Source organism: Rissa tridactyla, chromosome 13, assembly GCF_028500815.1.
Source record: "Rissa tridactyla isolate bRisTri1 chromosome 13, bRisTri1.patW.cur.20221130, whole genome shotgun sequence".
NCBI lineage: Eukaryota > Metazoa > Chordata > Aves > Charadriiformes > Laridae > Rissa > Rissa tridactyla.
This window is the reverse complement of record NC_071478.1, coordinates 6,022,913-6,044,880: the sequence shown is the minus strand read 5'-3', so window position 1 is coordinate 6,044,880 and position 21,968 is coordinate 6,022,913. Positions and strand designations below refer to the sequence as shown.

At 39.7% G+C, this 21,968-nt stretch overlaps 1 protein-coding gene across 1 annotated transcript; it reads right to left on the bottom strand.

Annotated features, from left to right (window-relative positions):
- Positions 1-208: 208 nt before the first annotated feature.
- On the bottom strand, positions 209-21,879 carry ATP6V0A2 (ATPase H+ transporting V0 subunit a2). The gene is made up of 20 exons (XM_054219588.1): positions 21,634-21,879; positions 20,205-20,283; positions 18,703-18,800; positions 17,710-17,847; positions 17,050-17,150; positions 16,193-16,319; positions 15,307-15,389; positions 14,862-14,955; positions 14,315-14,527; positions 13,569-13,719; positions 12,675-12,814; positions 11,534-11,691; positions 6,983-7,073; positions 6,059-6,177; positions 5,386-5,596; positions 4,731-4,850; positions 4,372-4,491; positions 3,088-3,205; positions 2,323-2,494; positions 209-1,436 (listed from the first exon to the last, which is right to left on the bottom strand). The coding sequence occupies exons 1-20, from the start codon at positions 21,748-21,750 to the stop codon at positions 1,334-1,336; spliced, it is 2,553 nt and encodes an 850-aa protein (XP_054075563.1). The 5' UTR covers positions 21,751-21,879; the 3' UTR covers positions 209-1,333.
- Positions 21,880-21,968: the final 89 nt, after the last annotated feature.

Here is a 21,968-nt window from a genome sequence, read left to right as displayed (position 1 = left end):
CCGCCCAACGCCCGCCTGAGGAGGTCGCCTCGCGCTTCCCACCGCCCCTCAGGGGCGGTCCGTTACCTCGGCCCCGGCCCCGGCGCGAGGCGGGCGCGGGGCAGCGGGAGGGGGGGGCCGGCCGGGGGCGTGCAGGCCCGGCCGCCCCCTGCAGCGCTGCCAGGGGGAGAGAAAGGGCTAGGTACAAACGTAAGGGCCCACTCCGAACTGCGCAAACGAGGTTTTATTCGTAAATAGTATGAAACTTACGCTGTTCCGATGGCACAGGTGTTAAAACATTATGGTAATATCCCCATTTTTACACCAATACAAAAAATAATACAAAATGACCCCTTTCTGCCTATTCAGTATAAACTTTGGTTCAACAACATCAGGTAAGTAACACCGTATGTCTGTGTGTGTCCTTACAACCAAATGTAAACAGGGATCGAGGCCAGTCCTTCATTCCCTGTGCAAAAGTTACTCCTATGAGCAGAAACTCTGCATGTAGAAACAGAACCTGGGATGGAAATTTCTAGTAGGCAGTTTGGTTCTCCTATTTGTGTCCTCACCCAGACGCTGCAACGTTTTTCCTGACACTTGTACCCATGGCGGTCAGGGCCAGCGAGGGGCTGCACACACCAGCTTTGCAGAACGGATCAGAAAGCACCTCACCACAGGGAAATAAGACAGATAAAACTTCCAGTCTCCACTTCTAAGCCTGCCTTCTTCTGTAGCATTAAATATCACTGTGGCTTCTGAAAGGTTGAAGTAGTAACTCCGGGCAGAACTCAGAATAATGGGTTAACATTTTTGGTGCAATTTTAAATACAGACAAAAAAGAGCATGCTGCATTGCTATGTATAAATTTACTTTTCATAATCCTTCTGGAATAGATACTGAAAACAGACATTGCTTCAGTTGCATTGCTGAATTGTTCCCAAAGTGCATGAGAGGGGAGCTTGCTTAAGTATGTGATTAGTAATGATTAGTAATGATAATAATGAAAAGTCTTTCAGATAACTTAAAAGTAACCATTCAAGAAAATTAACAGCCTCAACAAAAAACACGCTTACACTGGTTTTAGGACAAGCAGTAACAACTTTTTTAAAGAATAAAATTAATTTACAACATTAGTTTATCAAGAAAAATGTACATTTTATGTCTATATACTTTACAAGATGCTCCAGATCTGCTATGTATTTCTATTGGAGGTATATATTACAGAATTATTTGGCTGCATTATAAGGCAATCAGTGAAAAAGACTGTGTCCTACAAGAAACCATTCGTAGGTGAGATCCAATCACGATTACTTGCAGACAATTCCAAACATTTCTGCTGACAGCAACCAAACTATGCCGTATCGTCTTTATTAAAATGTAAAGAAATGTGCTTAAAAGAGAAAGGCGTAAACTTGTATCCTCCACCAGAGTAGAATTTGTTCTGAAATTCCACCCTGAAATGAGACAAAAAAAACCAAAAACAGAATCTGTAAATTAATCCAAAATGAGCAGCTGTCAAGGGATAGAACTGTGCAACACAAGAGGCTGAACAAAACCAGTCCTAATCCTGTCACTTAGGCTTTCTGTGCCCCTATTTAACCTTCCTGTCACAGACTCAGGCAAATTTCATGGTTCTCAGAGACCCAAACACACCGAGGTTGTGCTGTAATGGCTCATTCCTCACTTCTTACTAATTTGTTTTCCAGTTAGTTGCAGTTAATTGTTTTGCAAATATACAATATCATGAGGACAATACTCTGTAATGCATATAGCTCTGCCTCACATGTTTTTATACTATGTATCTGCCTTTTCTTATACTGTAAATTTCATCGGGTTTCAAACTAAACATTTTCTGGATCCACTGCAATGTGCAGAGCTGGTGAGACTAAGAAAGGATTAAAATACTTAAGGGCTGGCAACCCCACTTTAGCAAAAGTTTTGGTCACTAATATAAATCAGACTGAAGTCTTTCAGTGATATAATCAGATTGAAATTAAAAATACTTATCCACGTTACCAATATTCTACAGTATGAAAAGCTTCAATACTATAAATCAAACGTGCTCATAGTTTGCACCAACATAAACTCTGAATGTGATACAGGTTAATATGCATCATAAGCCAATATAATATTTGAATTTACTGAAAATATTCCAGAGGAACAAATCACATTCAACTAACAAGCCATGTATTTAATATGATTGAATAAATCTATTACAGTAGCATGAGGCTGTTGAATTTTACACTTTTCTTTTTAATAAGGCACCTAATATTCTGACACAAAAATTCCTCGTAAACAAGCCAGTACATGATAAGTAGTATTAAGAAAAAATGAACTTACCAGTGAAGTCGTATAGCATGGAGAAAAGCAGAAAGCCCCTCCATGACCAAAAGAATAAAAACCGTTAGCACAGCAAAAAACGCTAGAACAGGGACTAGCAGTAAGACACCGTATGTTGTATCCACACGAAGACCCACTCTCATCACCATTTGCCATAGAACTTCTGATAACTCTATTAAAAAAAAGTTTTTAATTTATTAGTGTTGATACTGCATACATTCACGCAGAGAGCTACTCTAACTGACCCGTGTTCTAGTTTAAACAATATTATGGGATCTGTTGAACATGGCAACCCTTAACCTCGGTTAGTTGTCCCCCTCCTCCGCCGAAACATTTTGAAGTACCAGTTCCAAAATCAGATCTACTGATGGCAATATTTTACACTGTGACACCATTAGCAAGAGCGTAAATACCTTCCAAACTGGTCAATCAATGGGAAACAGGAAACGGCACTTCAACTGTTGATATGCTATTATGTGAGGTAACACTGTGCTCAGATAATCAACCTCTTTACAACACAGAGCAATCAATGAAGAAAATTACTAGGTTCCAAACAATAATTCACAGTTTTAGTTTGGGGGCTTCCCATAGATCATGATTAGTTTAAAAAGGGAACTTTTTTAAATTAAGAAAAAGATAATTTGATAGTAGTATCACTTCAACAGGCCAGCCCCCCTCTAACCAGCATAAAAAAAAAAAAAAAAATCAAGACAGATGGGGAAAAAAAAAAACAAAAAAACAACAAACAAGAAAACCCCCACTTACGCGCATGAGCAAGACTTAATGCCCAGAGTCTCAGGTAAGAGGCTGTATTAGAAATACATCCTAGACAGTATTCAATGGTATGAATTGCTTGATTCATAAAGACATCTGCAAAATTAAACTAAAATATGAAAACACATTGTGAGACAACAAAAATATTCGTCTGCAAATCTTAATATACGTGGAAGAAAAATTCCATTAAAGGGTAATACATTGATTTCATATCAAGTAAAAAAAAAGATCTGCTATGTTTAAGATTCTTATTACAAATACAATATTAAAAAAAAATAAACAACAGGTGCTAGAGTTTTCCAGTTATTTTCCCCAATTACTTTGTTGACAGATAGAAGCGAATGCAATTTATGCTTTCCACAAGGAACATGATCTAATACTTTAAAAGTCTCAGTAGTAAAACCAGTTACGGTTCTAATTCCCATTCTATTGATGTTGTAAGTTTACAATGTCAATTTTTGCATCTTTAAACCCAAGGTTAATTATTAGTAATGCTAGTGATTAACTATGTTAATACTGTAAACTCTAAATATACGTACTTGTTGCTAACACCAAATTACAAGACTAATATTACTGCAAGTTTCAATGTTTACTTTGCATGGAACTACGACCCATTTTATTTAAGCAAACAATTCTTGCATTTTCTATACATAAGAAGTAGGAGTCTACTACCCCTGTGAAGCAAGTACTACACGTAGTCTGCGCATTGGGAAACTGAAGCAATTTTTTGTCTTTCAATTCACATGAAATCAGTGGAATTAGTCAAGACCTTTAAAAATTTGGCCAAACTAACCAGCAGCAATAGCTAAGGACTAGGAAGGCAGCTCATGTCTCCCAACCCCCATTAGCAATAATCCTCATCACAAGATGTAATTTGCAGACATAAAAAGACTTCTGTCTGGATGAAGGGCCAAAATTAATTAACAGGAAGCTGGACAGTCATGCTCTTGCCTTAAGAATCCATAAAAGCATACAAATTCAAAGATTTTTATCCCATTCTTCCGTTTAAGAAAAACTATAGTCTTAGATGCAAATAAAGCATCTAAGCAAAGAACTCTTCCTGTTCTCCACTTCAGATAGATTGTCGTTTACTGTAGGAATCTGAATTTACAAATAAAAATAAATAAATTGCATTCACGCATCAAGGTATTTGTAAAGGCTCAGCGTATTTTCTTGAAAACTTCCAGGAACTCAGTGTACAGGTTATCTTCTTGATATTCCACTTCTAATTTGCTTTTAAGGACATGCGAACTAGAGGTCAAGTAAAAACGTTACCTCCTCTCCATCCCCCTCTCTGTGTCCACTGTCTGAATGACTGCTTCCTTCTTCCATATCATGAGATCTCAGCAGAGAAAGTTCTTCTTCACTTTCTTTTCGAATTAGCTTGTAGCCACTCTGCAAAATGGAAATGCATAGTGTTAAGAGGACTGCCAGCGTATTTTTTAAAATTTATTTAAAGTAGTCACATGCAAAGGCGAAAAAGAGTTAGAGGAACAAAGCACTATTGTATGTCACAGTCAAAAACTTTCCAAGTTGAGTAGAAATACCTAGTAAGGACATTACTTTATATGCAATACAACAGCAGCTGAATTCTTCTATACTGAAGAAATGTGTAAGTGTCTCTTAACACTTACCCTGTACATCCTAATGCCTCGGCCTCCACTGTGCAACCAATATAAATAAAGTGGTTTACCAAAAAGCATTACAGGAACAGAAAGGAAAGCAATGCTAAGTAAAAACCTCTGTAGAGCAACCTGTTAGGGAGGGAAAGAAAGAAAATTAGATTTGATCACAAAATCCAAAGCAGGAAAAAGCCTTCCCATTTTCCTTTAAAGGCCTGTTTAAGCATAAGAAAAGTACTACTGATTTCAGTGGGCATGTACTCAAATTGAACATACGCGTTTTACTTAATCAGGCCCTTAAATCGGTTTACAGACATCCAGCATCTTCAGGACTAGGTTCTGGATTAAGGCATTACCAATACTCAGTTTTATAAGACTACGGCATATAGAAAAGCATCAAAAGTACAAGCATGAGACTCCGTTCTCTAGCCTTAATTTTAACCTGGGAGATTTTGTTCTAGAAACAGGTATTTTCACAAGTCACTACGTAAAATCTTACAACTGATTAAAGAGTAAATATGTTATTTAATCATAACATGTATTCAATTTTCCCTCAGTCTGATACACTCCCCTTCCTAGGGGAACACTCAGCCATCAGCTGAGTCTCCACTTGTTAGAACACTACTAACCTGTAAATTAGTAAGAAGCTTGTAAGAACGCTACTAACCTGACCGGTGTAGAAGACCTCTGTTTCACCTCCAGGAAACAGGAACATGTTAATAAATTGGATCAGAATACTAGGAGCAGATGTAGAGTCCTCTGCAGAGTACGCTAGCCATTTAAAGAAGATCATAAACACAAGGTAGCCAAAGATGCACATCATGAATAAAAGTTCAGGAAGAAAAACCAAATAAATATTATACTTCTTCTTGAAATGCCTGAAACATAAAATTGGGGGAGAAAAGTGAAAAATAATTTTTTTAAAAAAAAGGTCAAGATAAATACATGGCCCAAACATAATTTCAATAAAACAGAACAGTACCCAGCACTTTTAAACAGCACAACTGCAGTTACAATCCAAAACTGATTTCTTCATATTAACCAGGTATGCCAGTGGAAATTAAGACCACAAGAGGCATGTATCTCTTTTTAGCAACACGTAAAATAAAATCTTGTATTAATCCATGTCTGCAGATTTGCTGGCATAATACTGATCCATCATCTTATTTATGTGAAGGAAGATCTCTCCGTTACTGTCGTTTTTTTAAGAACAGTTTTCACAATTACTATTATTCTGTTTTTAAAATATTGTTCCAGTTTCCTCCTACCAGATTAACAGTTATAATTCAAGACTTGACAAAGACTATAATGTTAATATTATTTTAACTTGTTGTACTTACAAGTGGTTAAATACCCCCAATACAACTCCAAATGTCATGTGAGTCACTCCAAAAATCACAGACATTTTCATTTTGAAAGAATTTAAGAAACTGAGACGGTTGCTTGCCAAATTCCATATCTGAAGAAGAAAAGACAAACCAGTATTAAAGAACAGTGTAACAGGAGGAATTAAACAGCATCCTTTCTCTATTGCAGACCAGAATTCTACCTCAAACAGTGATCACAACTGAAATTTGAGTTTCATGAAAACAGTGAAATCTTTCTTTGACTCGTTAAGGGAAAAGCTCTTTTTGAATGGAGAATGCAAGAAGAAACATTTTTTTTTCCATAGTAAGATTTATTTTCCTAACTGTCATGGTTTCAGTTGGGGTACAGTTAAATTTTTACCAGCAGCTGGTATAGTGCTATGGTTTGGATTTGGGACGGGAATAGCGTGACAGCACACTGGTGTTTTTAGCTGTTGCTGAGCACTCAAGGCCTTTTCTGCTCCTCATTCTGCCCTGCCAGTGACTAGGCTGGGATGGCACAAGTAGCTGGAAAGGGACACAGCCAGGACAGCTGACCCCAACTGACCAAAGGGATATCCCACGCCGTATGACGTCATGCTCAGTATATAAAGCTGGGGGAAGGAGGAGGAAGGGGGAGACGCTCAGAGTGATGGAGTTTGTCTTCCCAAGTAACCATTACGCGTGATGGAGCCCTGCTTTCCTCTACCTATTAAACTGTCTTTATCTCAACCCACGAGTTTTTATTCCACTTTGACTTTTCCGATTCTCTCCCCCATCCGAACTAGGGGGGTGAGCGAGCAGCTGCATGGTTCTTAGTTGCCGGCTGTGGTTAAACCACAACACTAACACACACCAAAATCTAATTTATAAATGACTAATCATCACAAATGGATAATTTAAAATAATAAGACTAACCGGATCAATTCCAAAGGGATAAGCTCCATTGTATACACCAATAACATTTGGATCCAGTGTTAAAAATTTATTATCCTTCAGATCACGAAGACTGCAGAGAAAAACACAGTCAGATCTGACATTGTTTAAACATGGTGACAACATATACTTTCAGTTCTGCAGGACGCTGCTGCTGCTTTCCTTTATATGACTAGCTAACCCACCGTCAAGACTTCAAAAGAATACAAGGATTTCTAAGCACAAAGGCCCTGGCTAATAAAAACAATAGAAAAAAAAATCTCTAGAAACTCACAATCTGGGCTTAACTCACGCTAACTGTCGGTGAAAGAAAAGTTTCTAGATTTTATTCCTCATTCCCCTAGAATGGAAAGTTTCATTTAAAAAGCAAACAATTTGCTTTTATATACAATTCATTAACAAAAACCCAAAGAGTAATAAATATCTTTTTTCCCGTTTTGCATTTGGATGAGTTTCCACTCTAACTTCGTTCACATTTTAACCAGTCAGTGGTTTTGACTCTACTATTCAAGCTGCTTCCTGTTTTTGAGGCAGAGTGAACAGAGCTGTGAACATTTAAATACCAAAAGGACGTGACACCTCAAAACAATGAGGTTACCCCACTTTGTGAAGAAACAGGTTTGACAATTCACATGGCCTACTTTGTTTTTTTTTTTTAAACTATCAAGAAAAGCTGTGCAAAGACTAATAATTGCTAGGCAATTAATTTATTTAATTTATTGTTAATGTCTTTACAGTAGATGCTAATTCTTCTTGGCTACTCATTCCAGACATATGGCCTAGGACAAATTTCTCCAAAACTAGCCCTGTTTTCTATTCCTCTCGAAGTCTGAAATATATATATATATTCAGAAACCTCTCCTGGAAAATACAGTAACTGGAGGCAAATTAAATCCATTAGCATAAAGACAAACTATAAGACAGGAGGCAGTCTGCTTTTTATGAATAAAAAGAATACAAGACAAGACAAAGTCTTAGCGCCTTCCGTTAGGATTTTACAATACTACTGAAGTCCACAGCCATTCATAAGAACACCTTTGTGAGACCACAAAAAAGATGGAAAACACATCTAAGAAGGTTTAGGGACCGAACAAACTTTAGAAATGTCACCTCAAAATTAGATACAAGTTCTTACTAACAATAAAAAAATACTACGTCAGCTGCAGTTTTTAATGACTAAAAGTTACCAGCTAGCGTACAGCATTAGGGTACTGCAACAGACACTGTTTCAGGAGAAGACTGATAATCATCTATACCCAATGATAATATTCTAGGAAATGTTCCAGGTGACAGAGGGCATGTAAATCCAGTAAAGCAGCACTGATAAATACGAAATTAACTTGATATATTGACGGAATTAAATATAATCAAATTCTAATAGTGGTTTTGCAAGAAATTGTGTTCTCTGTGGATTTAAGATAATAGGCAATTTGATTTTTTTTTTGTTTTTAAATAACTATTGCTGCCTTTTTATTTTAAGTGTAGATGACACTGACATCTGCTGTGAGGAACAACACAGCAAGGCACCAGCAATCCAGGATGTTCCTGGAATGCATTGATGACAACTTCCTCCTCCAAATGGTAGAGGAACCAACAAGAAAAGGTGCTATGCTGGACCTTGTCCTCACCAACAGGGAAGGGCTGGTGACCAACGTGAGGCTCAGGGATAACCTTGGCTGCAGTGACCACGAAGCGATAGAACTTAAGATCCTCGGGGCAACTAGGAGGATGTATTCCAAGCTTACGACCCTGGACTTTAGGCATGCAGACTTTGATTGCTTGAAGGATCTGCTGGCCAAAGTGCTGTGCGACAAAGGCCTAGAGGGAAGGGGGGCCCAGGACAGCTGGGCACTATTCAAGGATCACCTTCTCTGTGTCCAGGAGCAAAGTATACTGACAAAGAGGAAGGCAGGAAAGAATGCTAGGAGACCTGCCTGGGTGAACAAGGAGCTCCTGGACACACTGTTACACAAAAAGAATCTTTACAAGGAGTGGAAGAAAGGACAGCTAGAATGGGGGACATATGAGGAAGCTGTCCGAGCAGCAAGATACCTGGTTAGAAAAGCTAAAGCTCAGTTAGAATTAAATCTAGACAAGGAGATCAAGGGAAACAGCAAAAATTTCTATAGGTATATTAATGGCAAGAAGACGACTAGGGAAGGTGTGGGCCCCCTCAGAAAGGAAATGGGAGAACTGGTGACACGTGATATGGAGAAGGCCGAGGTTCTCAACGACTTTCCTCAGTCTTCACTGGCCACACTCCAGCCACACTCCCAGAGTCACAGAAGACAATGGCAGGGGTTGGAAAGAACTGCCCATTATAAGTGAAGATCAGGTTCGTGACCACCTGATGAACCTGAAAGTGTACAAGTCCATGGGACCCAATGGGATACACCCATGGGTACTGAGGGAACTGGCGGATGAGGTTGCTAAACTGCTATTATATTCCAAAAGTCATAGCAGTCTGGTGAGGTCCCCACTGACTGGAAAAGGGGAAACAAAATCCCCATTTTCAAAAAGGGTAAGAAGGAGGAACCAGGGAACTATAGGCCAGTCAGTCTCATCTCCATGCCTGGTAAGATTATGGAGCAGATCCTCCTGGAGGCACTGCTGAGGCAGAAGAATAACGAAGAGGTGATTGGGTACAATCAACACAGCTTCACCAAGGGCAAACTGTGCCTGACAAACCTGGTGGCACAACATCAATAGGCAAGGGGAGAGCAACTGACGTCATTTACCTGGACCTGAGCAAAGCCTTTGACACTGTCCTGCATGACATCCTGGTCTCCAAGCTGATAAAATATGGGTTTGATGGATGGACAATTCAGTGGATAAAGAACTGGCTTGACGGCCGCACCCAAAGAGTGGCTGTCAATAGGTCCATGTCCAAGTGGAGGCCAGTGACAAGGGGAGTCTCTCAAGGATCAGTACTGGGACCGGTCTTGTTTAACATCTTCATCAGCGACATGGACAATGGCATAGAGCGCACCCTCAGCAAGTTTGCCAATGACACCAAACTGTGTGGGGTGGCTGACATGCTGGAGGGAAGGGATGCCGTCCAGAGGGACCCTAATAGGCTGGAGAGGTGGGCCCATGCCAACCTCATGAAGTTCAACAAGACCAAGTGCAAGGTCCTCTATCTGGGTTGGGGCAATCCCAAGCACCGATATAGGCTGGGCAGTGACTAGCTTGAGAGCAGCCCTGAAGAAAAGGACTTGGGGGTGCTGGTGGACAAGAGGCTCAACATGAGCCGTCAGTGTGCACTTGCAGCCCAGAAAGCCAATCATATCCTGGGCTGCATCAGGAGAAGCGTGGCCAGCAGGTCGAGGGAGGTGATTCTCCCCCTCTACTCCACTCTCGTGAGACTCCACCTGGAGTACTGCGTCCAATTCTGGAGCATCTACTACAAGAGAGATACAGATGTGCTGGAACGTGTCCAGAGAAGGGCCACGAGGATGATCAGAGGGCTGGAGCACCTCTCCTATGAAGACAGACTGAGAGAGTTGGGGTTGTTCAGTCTGGACAAAAGAAGGCTCTGAGGAGACCTTATAGTGGCCTACCAGTATCTTAAGGGGGCCTACAAGAAAGCTGGGGAGGGACTTTTTAGAATGGCGGGTAACGGTACGACTAGAGGGGATGGATTAAAACTAGAGATGGGTTGATTCAGATTGGACATTAGGAAGAAGCTCTTCACCGTGAGGGTGGTGAGACACTGGAACAGGTTGCCCAGAGAGGTGGTGGAAGCCCCGTCCCTGGAAGTTTTTAAGGCCAGGCTGGATGGGGCTCTGAGCAACCTGATCTAGTGGGAGGTGTCCCTGCCCAGGGCAGGGGGATTGGAACTAAATGATCTTTAAGGTCCCTTCCAACCCTAACAATTCTATGATTCTATGTATCTCTTAGCCCTCAGCACACTAGCACTTACTACCTATACAACTAGATTTAACAACAACTGCCTGACCAGCCTAATGGCCTTTTATGACGAAGTGACTACATCAGTGGACAAGGGAAGAGCTATGGATATTGTCTATCTGGATTTCTGTAAGGACTTTGACAAGATCCCCAACAACATCCTTCTCTCTAAACTGCAGAGAGATGAATTTGATGGGTGCACTGTTTGCTGGATGAGGAATTGGTTGGATGGTCATATCCAGAGGGTAGTAGTGAATGGCTCAATGTCCAGATGGAGATCAGTGATAAGTGGTGTCCCTCAGGGGTTCAAACTGGGACCAGTACTGTTCAGTATCTTCATCAATGACATAGGGGGCTTGAGTGCACCCTCAGCAAGTTTGCTGATGACACCAGGCTGAGTGGTGTCGTTGACACGCCTGAGAGACTCTGCTCATTGCAGGGGGGTTGAAGTAGATGAACTTTCAAGGTCCCTTCCAACCCGTTCTATTATTTTACTAGATTTCATTACATTTACTTACTCCTTTCAATAAAAGGACAGTTAAAATGGGTGACCAAAAGGGTTAAATTGTTGCAGGAAGTACCTTTTTGTTTTAATGGTATAGCAAACAGAAGCACACTACTCACCTCCAAACCTTCTGTTCAAACATCGCTGAAACATTCCATCCAGAACCAAATATATTTAATGACTTTGAAAAGCAGTCATTATAGATCAATCCAGTGTATATAGAAAACAGACCCATTAATAAAATCACGTATCGGCCTTCAAATAACATTTTCATTATCTGGAAAAAAGACAAAATAGAGAACATCATCTGCTATGTGAACAATCGTTATCTACACATTTCTAAAAGAAACACATTTTTGGCCATACCAAGACTTCTAAAAACTAAAAATCCTTGTGAATAGTCATTAAGGAATACGAAGAAACCTACGGCCAACCAAGATGTAACACAGAGAATTTTGCTTTAAGCATGTAAATATGCAATTTACAAATGGCAGTCACCAAATGGGTACAGTTTATCTCCCCACATTGATTTTATGTCAGGTGATTTATATGCAAAGGTTTATATCCATTAGGAAATAGAGCTACCAGCAGGAAGTATATTCTGAAAGATATTTGTGGTTTAAATTAATGCAGAGAGTTGAAGTCCCCATACAAGCTCTCATGACACAAACAGAGACTTTTCTCATTGGCATTGTTACACTAATGAATAATCATTTTAAACCATGTTTCCTTCCTGAGACTAGTTTTCAAGAAGTTAGTCATTTGCAGCCATTCTTAATTAAAGATAATTCTAATGAGATGCACGTGTTCCCACATTCCAGCCTCATAACATTAAAAAATTAGTTAACATTAAGTTAATAAATTTCAAACTACAACTCCTTTTCAGAAATAACAGCAGATGGAATTTGGAAAATCATTTTCTCCTCACATTAGTCACTGTAACCACATTCTGTAAAACCCACACATCACTAAGTAGCCCTTGCAGAAGGAAAGACGAGCCCAACAGTATCAATTAATTTTTGTCAGTCTTTCATTCCAACTTGATTATTTCTGCCCTTTCAAAAAAAAGAGAACAGTTTGTTAAGATCATCACATTCATCTCAAGCAATATGGCAACTTTAAACACAGAAAAACCTGAAACAAAGGAAGAAAACCCCATCTAATACACATGCAATAAATAGTACTTTTCAGAAACATAAGAACTATTCAATTGAAGTTATCTTGCTGGATGAAGAGTAAGTTATTTGTAATTCCTTTTACCTCATCTTGTGATCTTTTTAATCTAGGGTGGTTTTCATACAGTATTGTCAGGAGTGCAAATATGAACATTAGTAGACCATGCCCAAAGTCTCCAAACATAACCGCAAACAAGAAGGGAAAAGTGATGATGGTATAGAGAGCTGAAACGACAACATAACATGTTTCAGGCCCACAGCACAATAGATGATGTTGGTATCTGAATTATGCCTAAGCAATTAAACTACTTTAACCTCTCAAACAATTTTCAGCTTTGAGTTTGAAAGTCCGTTCACCCACTGCTAATAGACATTTCCCCCACACTGTAAACTGAACTCAGTTTAAAGCTTCCTTATGTCTGTCCCTTAGTAATGACAATTCTGCAGTTGAGCGTTAGCCAACAATTCTGAGGATAATAATATGAGCCCAGCAAATAAAAACCAAACAAACTATTCTTCCTCTGTGGCTATTTCAGCTCTGAACTATAAAACATACATTCCCCTGTACAGCACGACATAGACAACGTAGCTGCAAAAACACATAAGGACGTTAAACTAACTGGGCTATACAACAAGCTGGACTTTTTCCAAGCTATGAGCTCCATGCTTCAGTAAGATCAATAGCCATTACCAAAGCTTTCTTTTTCCCCCTAAGTATCTTAGCCAAGGTAAAGCATATGAAGAAAAACAATACAGCTATTATCAGTATATTTAATGCTAAAATAACTCTGCAAAATCAAATCCCATCTTACTGCTTGGAGCACCATTTGTACTTTCAATGAGCTACTGAAGTTTTAAAACAGCTATTAATAAGCAGTATGGTTGTCACCATTTTGCCTTTACTAGTGTCCAATTCAGCAAGGTATTTAAACACGTGACAAGGCAAGCAGTAATGACAGCACAGCTCACAAGGACCAACCTGGATTAACTTCCCCATAGTTTCCAACTCCATAAGCATCAACAATGTTTTGGAACCCTGAGGTGAATTTATTGGTACGTATCAAAGTTGGAGGAGGTTGTGTTGTTGGGATGGTATTCATGAATGAAGAAATTGTAGCTCCACTCTTCCTCTAATTGCAGGCAGAAAGAAGATACATTTATATAAAAACTCAGTTGACACTTCATCTAAACTAAGTGAAAACATTTTCTCTATCAGCAGTTTCACTGATCTTGAAACAGCCTCAAGTTTAACATTTATCCCTTTGTGCCTTCTTAAAAAGAAATAAGTTACATTAATCTGTTTCTCTAAGACGACTCATTATGTACAGTGTTCTAATCCTTACTTATGAAATACCAAATGAGAATCATCGGTAAGTATTATAAAACAAAAATTTGATACTAAAAATTCCCTCTTGTAAAATAAAAAGATGGAGCTGCACTCAACACAACTAACACAAGGGAATTAGCACCTTCTACTTGACAGCAAATAGCACTGCGAGCCCACTCAGACTTGGGTCCAACACAGAAATTCTTATTCAAGGAAAAAGAAACAAAAAGGAAACCCAAAATACCCAACACAGGACTAAATAAAGGCTCTGCTAATACAGAGACCCAGACCTGCCTATGCCTACTTTTAGCCTATTTTAAATAATCATTTTCTTTCCTTATCTGTACAGTTAGTTCGAGACAAAAGTTTTAACATCAGTGATCATTCAGCTGACTTACTGAACCTTCCTCCAAGGCATGGCGCAAATTCTGCAGATCAGCCACCGGACACCAAACCTCAGCAATTAAACATTTATTTGTGACATCAAAACTGCACAGGTTGAGTACATGATAGATGGCTTTCATCTTCTTTACTTGGATAACCCATGTATAGATGGATTCAGATGCTTTACACAAGACTTGGCGTAAGTAATCCTCAGTTTTATTCAGCACCTTTGTCCAAGAAAAAAAAAAATAACAAAAAGATTTCTTTGAAAATGTACCAGTGGTTATGTTAACCACAGTGAGAGCACCTAGTATTTGTCCAATGCTGGATGACATTTGTTGGAGGCCACACTAACCATTGCTTAAAATAGAAATCAATGCCAAGTACCCTCAAGTTTAATAGGTACATGCAACACAAGACCAAGGACATGACATACAGTCATGTTCAGATCCAAAGCTGTATGTATTTTAGAAATATATTCACATATTTAATGCTGTGATTCGTCAAACAATTTCCTGTGGTGCAATAACTACAGCAAAGGGAATACTGATATTTACTCACAGTGTGAAGATCCTGAATACGAACATTTAGTCCTTCAACAACGGCCTTGCGCTCCTCCAGGGTATTTGGATAGGGATACACATGACAGTGATAGCTACAGAAAAACAGAAGTTTGTGTTAAATAACCAAACTAAAACAAAACAAATCACGCAAGCCCATGTCCTAGTCAAATCTGCAACACACCATCTAATAACCATGGAAGAAATTCAACCGAGAGTCAGTATTTTGCCTGTGCTTAGTAAGGACTGCAGATAAAATGACTCATACGTTTATTTGTATATTGCATAATAATAAAGCTAGATGCAATGGCAGGGGGAGGAACAAATTTAACTTCAAAAACTTTGCCTAAAAATCAACGCTTACAAGGAAGGGAAGCAGGGGGAAAACTAACAAGAAAATAACCCAGGTATAAAGAAATTACATATATATTAGTTTTACTTCTTACCAGTCACAAATCTTCTTAACTTTCTGGCCAATTTTTTCACCCCAATAGGATACTAAAAAAACAAACCATTTTGTGGTTTCGCCCTAAAGAAAAAAAAAGTTAAGATGATGAAGTTCGTTTTCAACCAACAACTCCACTGTGACAAAATTAGAGAGCAAAGTAACACAATTGAATAATTAGAAAAAGCTGTGTTAGTGCCATTAACCTTCCACTATTTTAGTGAAGATCAAAAAATAAAATTCAAGTGTGCCAATCTCTCTCTTTTTTTTTGGTATATTGGAGAAAAACAGAAAACGTTTTCAGGGAAAATAAAAGATATATTATATTTTACCACCTCAGAATTATTAGTAATAAAAAAGTCTTAAAAAATTAAAACGTTACAAATTAGAATTGAAGCAAAATTTAGAAGTGACAGATCAGGTAGCCATAATTGCTGATTTACAAGAAATGAATTTTATAAGTTCAGAGAAAAAACTTCACTGAAGATCAACTGTACTCCAGACCTTCTTTCCTTAGCTACTGAATGAACAAATAAATTTACTATTAAGAGGTAATGTGCTATACGGACCTAGTTAATACATACCCAAGCAGCCATTTATGCCACGTATGTCGATCAAGGCAGCCAATCATAAAGTCACTACTATAGCACAATAAAGCTCTGCACTCATCAAGCTGAACAATGATAAATTAATTGCCACTCCTATAGTTCTGGTGGCATCAAGAGCTCTAATTTTGAAGTCTTAGAAGTTCTAATTCTTTAAAATAGTTTTCCCTCCAAGGGCACTGGGAAATCACTTACATTCACCGAAGACCCTGAGCAGCAATTCTTCCAAGTCTAAAGAAAAGTACAGAACAGAATAAACTGATAGGTACAATGTTTACTCACTGTATCTGGATCTTCCAGAGACTCATCCAACTCCACATATGTAAGAATATGTAAGCCTTTACAGACTCTCCACAGCATTTTTTCAAAGGCTTCAACTTTTGCTATGTGAACTAACCCAGATATAAATCTATGGAAAAAGAAAAATTTGAAAAATAAACTAAAATCCACAAGAAAAATTATAAACCCGAGTACATCATCGCTCAGGATCACATAGTCACAATAATTTAACATCTGCCATCTCTAGAGAAGGAGGCATCACCCCTAAACAAGAAGTAACTGTTACATAAAATAGAGTCAATTTCTACGTGGAAAACAGACTGTAGGCCTGAGCACACAAATAGAATTATATTTGACATCATTTCTTTCTGTGACAATAAGGTTCTTAATTTTTCCTTAGTAAGATACCATCTCATAATGGTGTTGTAGTGACCAGTATCCATATATCATTTTAAAGGCAAGTAGGTGATACCATTAATAATATTACATTTAAAACTGACACTGCCAGGTGATTAAAACACTGTGTGTTTATCCTAGAAAAACAGTTTGAACAGTAGAAGAAAGTAGTGATTTAGAGCATTTAAAGATTTTCCTTAACATACATATTTGGTTTGATGGAAGTTTTGTGACAGTTTTTTTGGTGCTGTCCTATCTGTCTCTTCAAATAATCCAATTTTGTTAGGAAGGTGCATTTGGGCCAGTCTCCTACCTTGTCTAAAACTGTTTGGCTCATCTGAAATCATTAGTCACACTACATTCCATCTTTTAAGAAAACAGTCCATTATTTACAGCAGCTCATCAAGCAGTTTCGAAACGGCACACACTGACAACCTGCCGTACATGGACTGAACAGCACCTACCCCAGCTTGGCACCCAATCTGTGCATACAGTTGTAATCCATTAATTGCTCGTTTTCCACAGATGCAAATTCTTCATAATTTGCATGTAAACGGGATTCATACTAGCAAATAAAAGAAAAATTCAAAGCTTTCAGAAAAAAATATTTTTCATTCATTTGAAATTCACTCATTTCATTCATTCATTCATTATTCTGAAGAAGAAAAGCTAATTAAGTTATTTCAATAAAAAAATAAAAAAAACTTTCCTGTGTTCGATTCAGACAACAGAAAGATCTTGGAATCTCAAGTGCACTGCTCTTAGCAACTACAGACAGTGTTGCAAAAGTTACACAGTACATTTCTTAGCACCATTTATGCATCAAAATAACACAAACAGGCCTTCATTTTCAGTTGGCATCAGCAGTAGCATTCAAACGACTCAACAGAGAAATCACAAAGCTCCTCCTCTACGTTCAGGGCTGCATTTTGCTATGTGTATGAACACAGCCCGGCACAAAAGGCTGCCAGCCAGGTTCTCTAGGTACTGAACGCAAATAATAACGAACAATGTACAGTGCTGTAAAGCCTGACACTAAGCTATGCACTTAACTACAACTACTAACGGTATGCAACACAAATGCCTCATGCCACACATTCCTCATCAAACAACATAATCAGTACCTCAGTTGTTCTCCTGACAAATCTTTGTGTGACCTCTAACATGCATGTGTATTCTGTCAGTTCAAGCAGGTTTTTCCTCAACTTTTCTTTGTTTTTAGTTACTTCCCTCAATTCTGTCTCCAGCTTCTGCAACTGTTCCTAAGACATGGAGGAAAAAATGACACAGAATCAGTTATACTGTTTTAGAAATATGGGGAGGATGAATTTTAAACACACGTTAATTTGCTGCAACGATGGGAGTTCCTCAGTTTCCTAATTAACTTAAACTCCATAGGTTTTATCCCTCAGTCTGACAAAGATTGCTTTGAGTACACTTGATCCTCCACTGGCATCTGTTAAGTCTGCTGTTCTGACGCTAATTTGCGTCCGAGCTAAGTAACGCAGATTTGGAAATACAACTTCAGACAGTACAGGGTGCAAGACACTTACATATTCTATTAATGGAATTACAGCAAAACAGAATGTCATTCAAAATTATATCTGTGTTTTACAAGCTTCTACATCTGACGCAATACCAGAAAAAGCATTCACAGAAAACAGCACCATGTTCTGCTATGCAACCAGCACTGGAACCTGCAGAGCCTTGGGCATATAAAACTCCCACAAACCCTGGAAATTTTGGATGCACAAAGAAAGCCTTAGGTAAGTCCCAAAGCAATAAAGGAGGCTGAAGGACTACATCCACAGATAACACTTTGCCTGGAACAGTGTAATATGCCAATCCATCAAAATAAAACAGATGACTGCAAACCCCACGAGTTAGCTTTGACCCTTTCACAATAATTTTGTATTAGTATCAAATCCTCACTGACAGTCTTTGAAGTAACTCTGTTAGAAAAAAAAATGGGCAAAACCGAAAGCAAATGCTTCTGCCCTCCCTGACACACCCCTATAATTTAAGTCATAGGTCATAAGATAGCAAGTAATTAAGTTTGAATTGAAGTTCCAAGATCCAGCGCTACACTTTTGGCATCTGTTGTGTCAAAAAGTTACCTGGATTTCTAAAGTGTGTTTCAGCAATGGGGCAGGAGGAGCAACATCTCCTTCAGGGAGTGGAATATCCGCCTTTTTAATTTCTTGTACTAAATACCCTGGAGCGAGGAAGAAAAAAAAAACAAAACACCAAAATCAGAAAGGAAATGGCATTTCCTTATGCTTCCCAGAATGCTGCATAGTTGCCCTTCAGCTGTTATTGATGCTGCCGATCACACTGCAGCATCATTTATTTTAGCAACACCACACACACTAGAGTCTTCAAAAAAGAGGGGCTTACAACATGCAAGGAATAAATGCATAGAACATTTCTGTCTTGGAAGTTTGCAAAAGTAAGCTATCTTTGGAGCCTTCTGACTGAAATTTTCCAGGCACAAGGACTATTTAAGCAGCTTTTAACATTTCATAGTATCTCTCTGCTGCTGCAAGATACCACTTTCTGCTAATCAAGCCATCTGCCAAAAATCTACGTTCTGCTCATTGACCCATGTTTGGAATAGAGAGTGTTCAAACAAGGCAGCTTAAGCAACCTTGACAACAAATACAACTCACACTGGGCAGGGAGGCTGCCCAAATAGCTACTGGGACTGTTTGGCATGACCAGCACATGCGTCTGACGAGATTCCAATAAAAAGAATCCTTTAATGGTAACTTTTGCCCAGGACACAGTGAAGAAATCTGCATCTTGGTTGTAATGCTCTGCACACCCCTTCTCTATTCATTAACTACCATGTGAACACAATTATTAACAACTTGAGATATTTTTGAGGGTGCTTGGAAATTCAACAATATTGAGTTATGTAGGATGAAAAACAGGCTTTATTTTATAGTCGAGGAAATATGCACAGTAAAGCTTCCATTTTCCTAGCAGAGTTTTAAGCAGTCAATACTGAACTATTTATCGGCAACACATTAGTAACTCTACCTCAACTCCGGGCTTAAAAAAAACCTAACCTATATTTAGCACGTACATGTTATAGTCTATGTAAATTTTAGAGCTCACAAAACCAAGAAACAGAGAACAGTGGTAAAACACTAGAAAAGGTGGCCCAGAAAGGTGGTGGGAGTCTCCACAATTCAAAATCCCACCAGGCACACTCCTGGACAACCTGCTCCAGCTGCCCCTGCTTGAGGTAGAGGCTGACTAGGTGATCTCAAGAAGTGCCTTCCAACCTAAACGACTCTGTGATAGACCCAAAACTGATGCAGCATATCAAGACAAATTAAGGAATATATTTGTATTTTCTGACGCAACTCAGTACTACAGTCAAATGATCTCCAGGTCCAAAAGTCTACATAAAGATTCTACATATGTAGATGTATGTACGTGTATTTTTTCATACATGCGAGAATTCTATCAGACTCTACAGCATTCAAATCATACAAGACTGGGAAGACTAAAAAACCCTGTAGCTGAAATCTCCACTGTAGTTCCACTCTAGCAATGTAAACTTTAATAATGCCACAGATGAGAAAGGGCAGATAATGAAAACAAAGCTCACCAAGTATTCTTTCCATTTCTTCACACTTCTTTACTTCATTCACAAATTTTCTCTGAAATACACTTACATTTGGGTTAAGCTGAAGGAGAAGGACAAAATGCTTATTAGGTACTTAAAATAGCAACTGCCCCTAAAAAACCACCGCTATTTCTGCGACTTCATGGGGACTATTTTGCATGTATTCCACGTGCTCTCTTTCTACAAAGTGCTTTTCAGCTGAGATGTACGAAAACCTAAAAAGTCTTCAAATAGCAAGGTTAGTTTTATTAAAGCAGGATTATGCTACGCAAAAACTAGCCTTTTGCTAGTTTTACTCAAATAACAGAATAGCTAGATCTACTGGAGAAACCATTCCTAATCTTATTTCTAGAGTTTTAAAGTACTGCTTAACAACTTCAAATTAACAAACCAACCTTTCTACAACCAAATTTTTGAGATGGATTTCCACAGAATCTATTGAAAGAACCTTTTTGCGTACATCCCCATATTACGAGCGTGCAATGTCCCTGACTACTTATTCAGCTTTTAATTCAGACCCACTAATACATTATTTCTGGAATAAGTGGTGTGTCAAATGCCTGGAACGGCATCAAAATGTTAAACATACCACCCATGTAGTGATTCTTACAGATCTGTTTCCTCCTACCTGCCATATTTACTAACTAGCTGTTAATTTAAGTTCTCCCAGCTTTCCTTGCAAACATTTTGCAACCTATATTTCTGAAGAACACTTGGAAGAAATTTCAAAGTCTCAGTCAGCAAGCAAAGATCATATAATTACAATGAGGCAATGCAGAAACAAGGTTAATTATTACCCAACCCAATTTTATGTCAGTCAGGCATGTAGTTTCCAAGTTGTGCTGCTCCTCCAGGAACAGACATGTTTTACAAACCAGTAGTCAGCAACGTTGAAGAAATAAGCCTACACAACAGCTAAGATGTTTCTTTCTATCGATCTGTCAATGGGGTGGTGTATCTATAAGCTGTGCACATACACTCGGACTAAAGTCCGTGTGACTTCAGGTGGGCAGTGGGCTCTCCCACGGGATCCTACTGCAAAAAAATCCCAGAGTGTACACTAACAGAGAGATAGAATACAGTCACCCGAAAACACCCCTCCCTAGAGTCTCAGGGAGGCTGGGGCTCCACACCGACTTCCCATCTCCCAACCTCCTTTCAGGCAAACGCGATTTAGAGATCAGCCATGTATCTGCAAGTCACAGCCGGGGAAAGAAGGACGAGAGGCGGTCCTGGAGTCTTTTACATCGCATCATCGTAACGAAGCCTACCTCTTCCCCACGACAACTCCCCTGCGCGGCTCGCCTTTCCCCATGTCGCCCACCCGCCGCGCCCCCTCGGGGCCCTTCTACCTCCCCCCGTTCGCCCCAGAAAGCCCCGCCGGCGCCCGGGCCCCGTGGCCGCTACTCACGTCTCGGAACTCGGCCAGGCCACGCTCGCCCACCTCGCTGAGGCACTCGTAGGCCGAGCCGCTCTGCAGGAAGAGCTGCGCCAGGCACATCGGCTCGCTGCGGAACAGCGAGCCCATGGCGGGCGGGCGGAGGGCGGCGGAGGGGCTTAGCGAGGCGGGCGCCGAGGCGGCGCGGCGGGGCGTCCGGCAGCAGCCCGCGGTACGGCGGCCATGGCGGAGCGCCCCAGCCCGCCGCCGGCAGCGCGGCCAGCTGCTTCCGGGGGGCGGGGAAACGGCGGCGGCCAACCGGCGGAGGGGCCCGGCTGGCGGCGGGGCTGCGCGGCCGCAGCACGGCG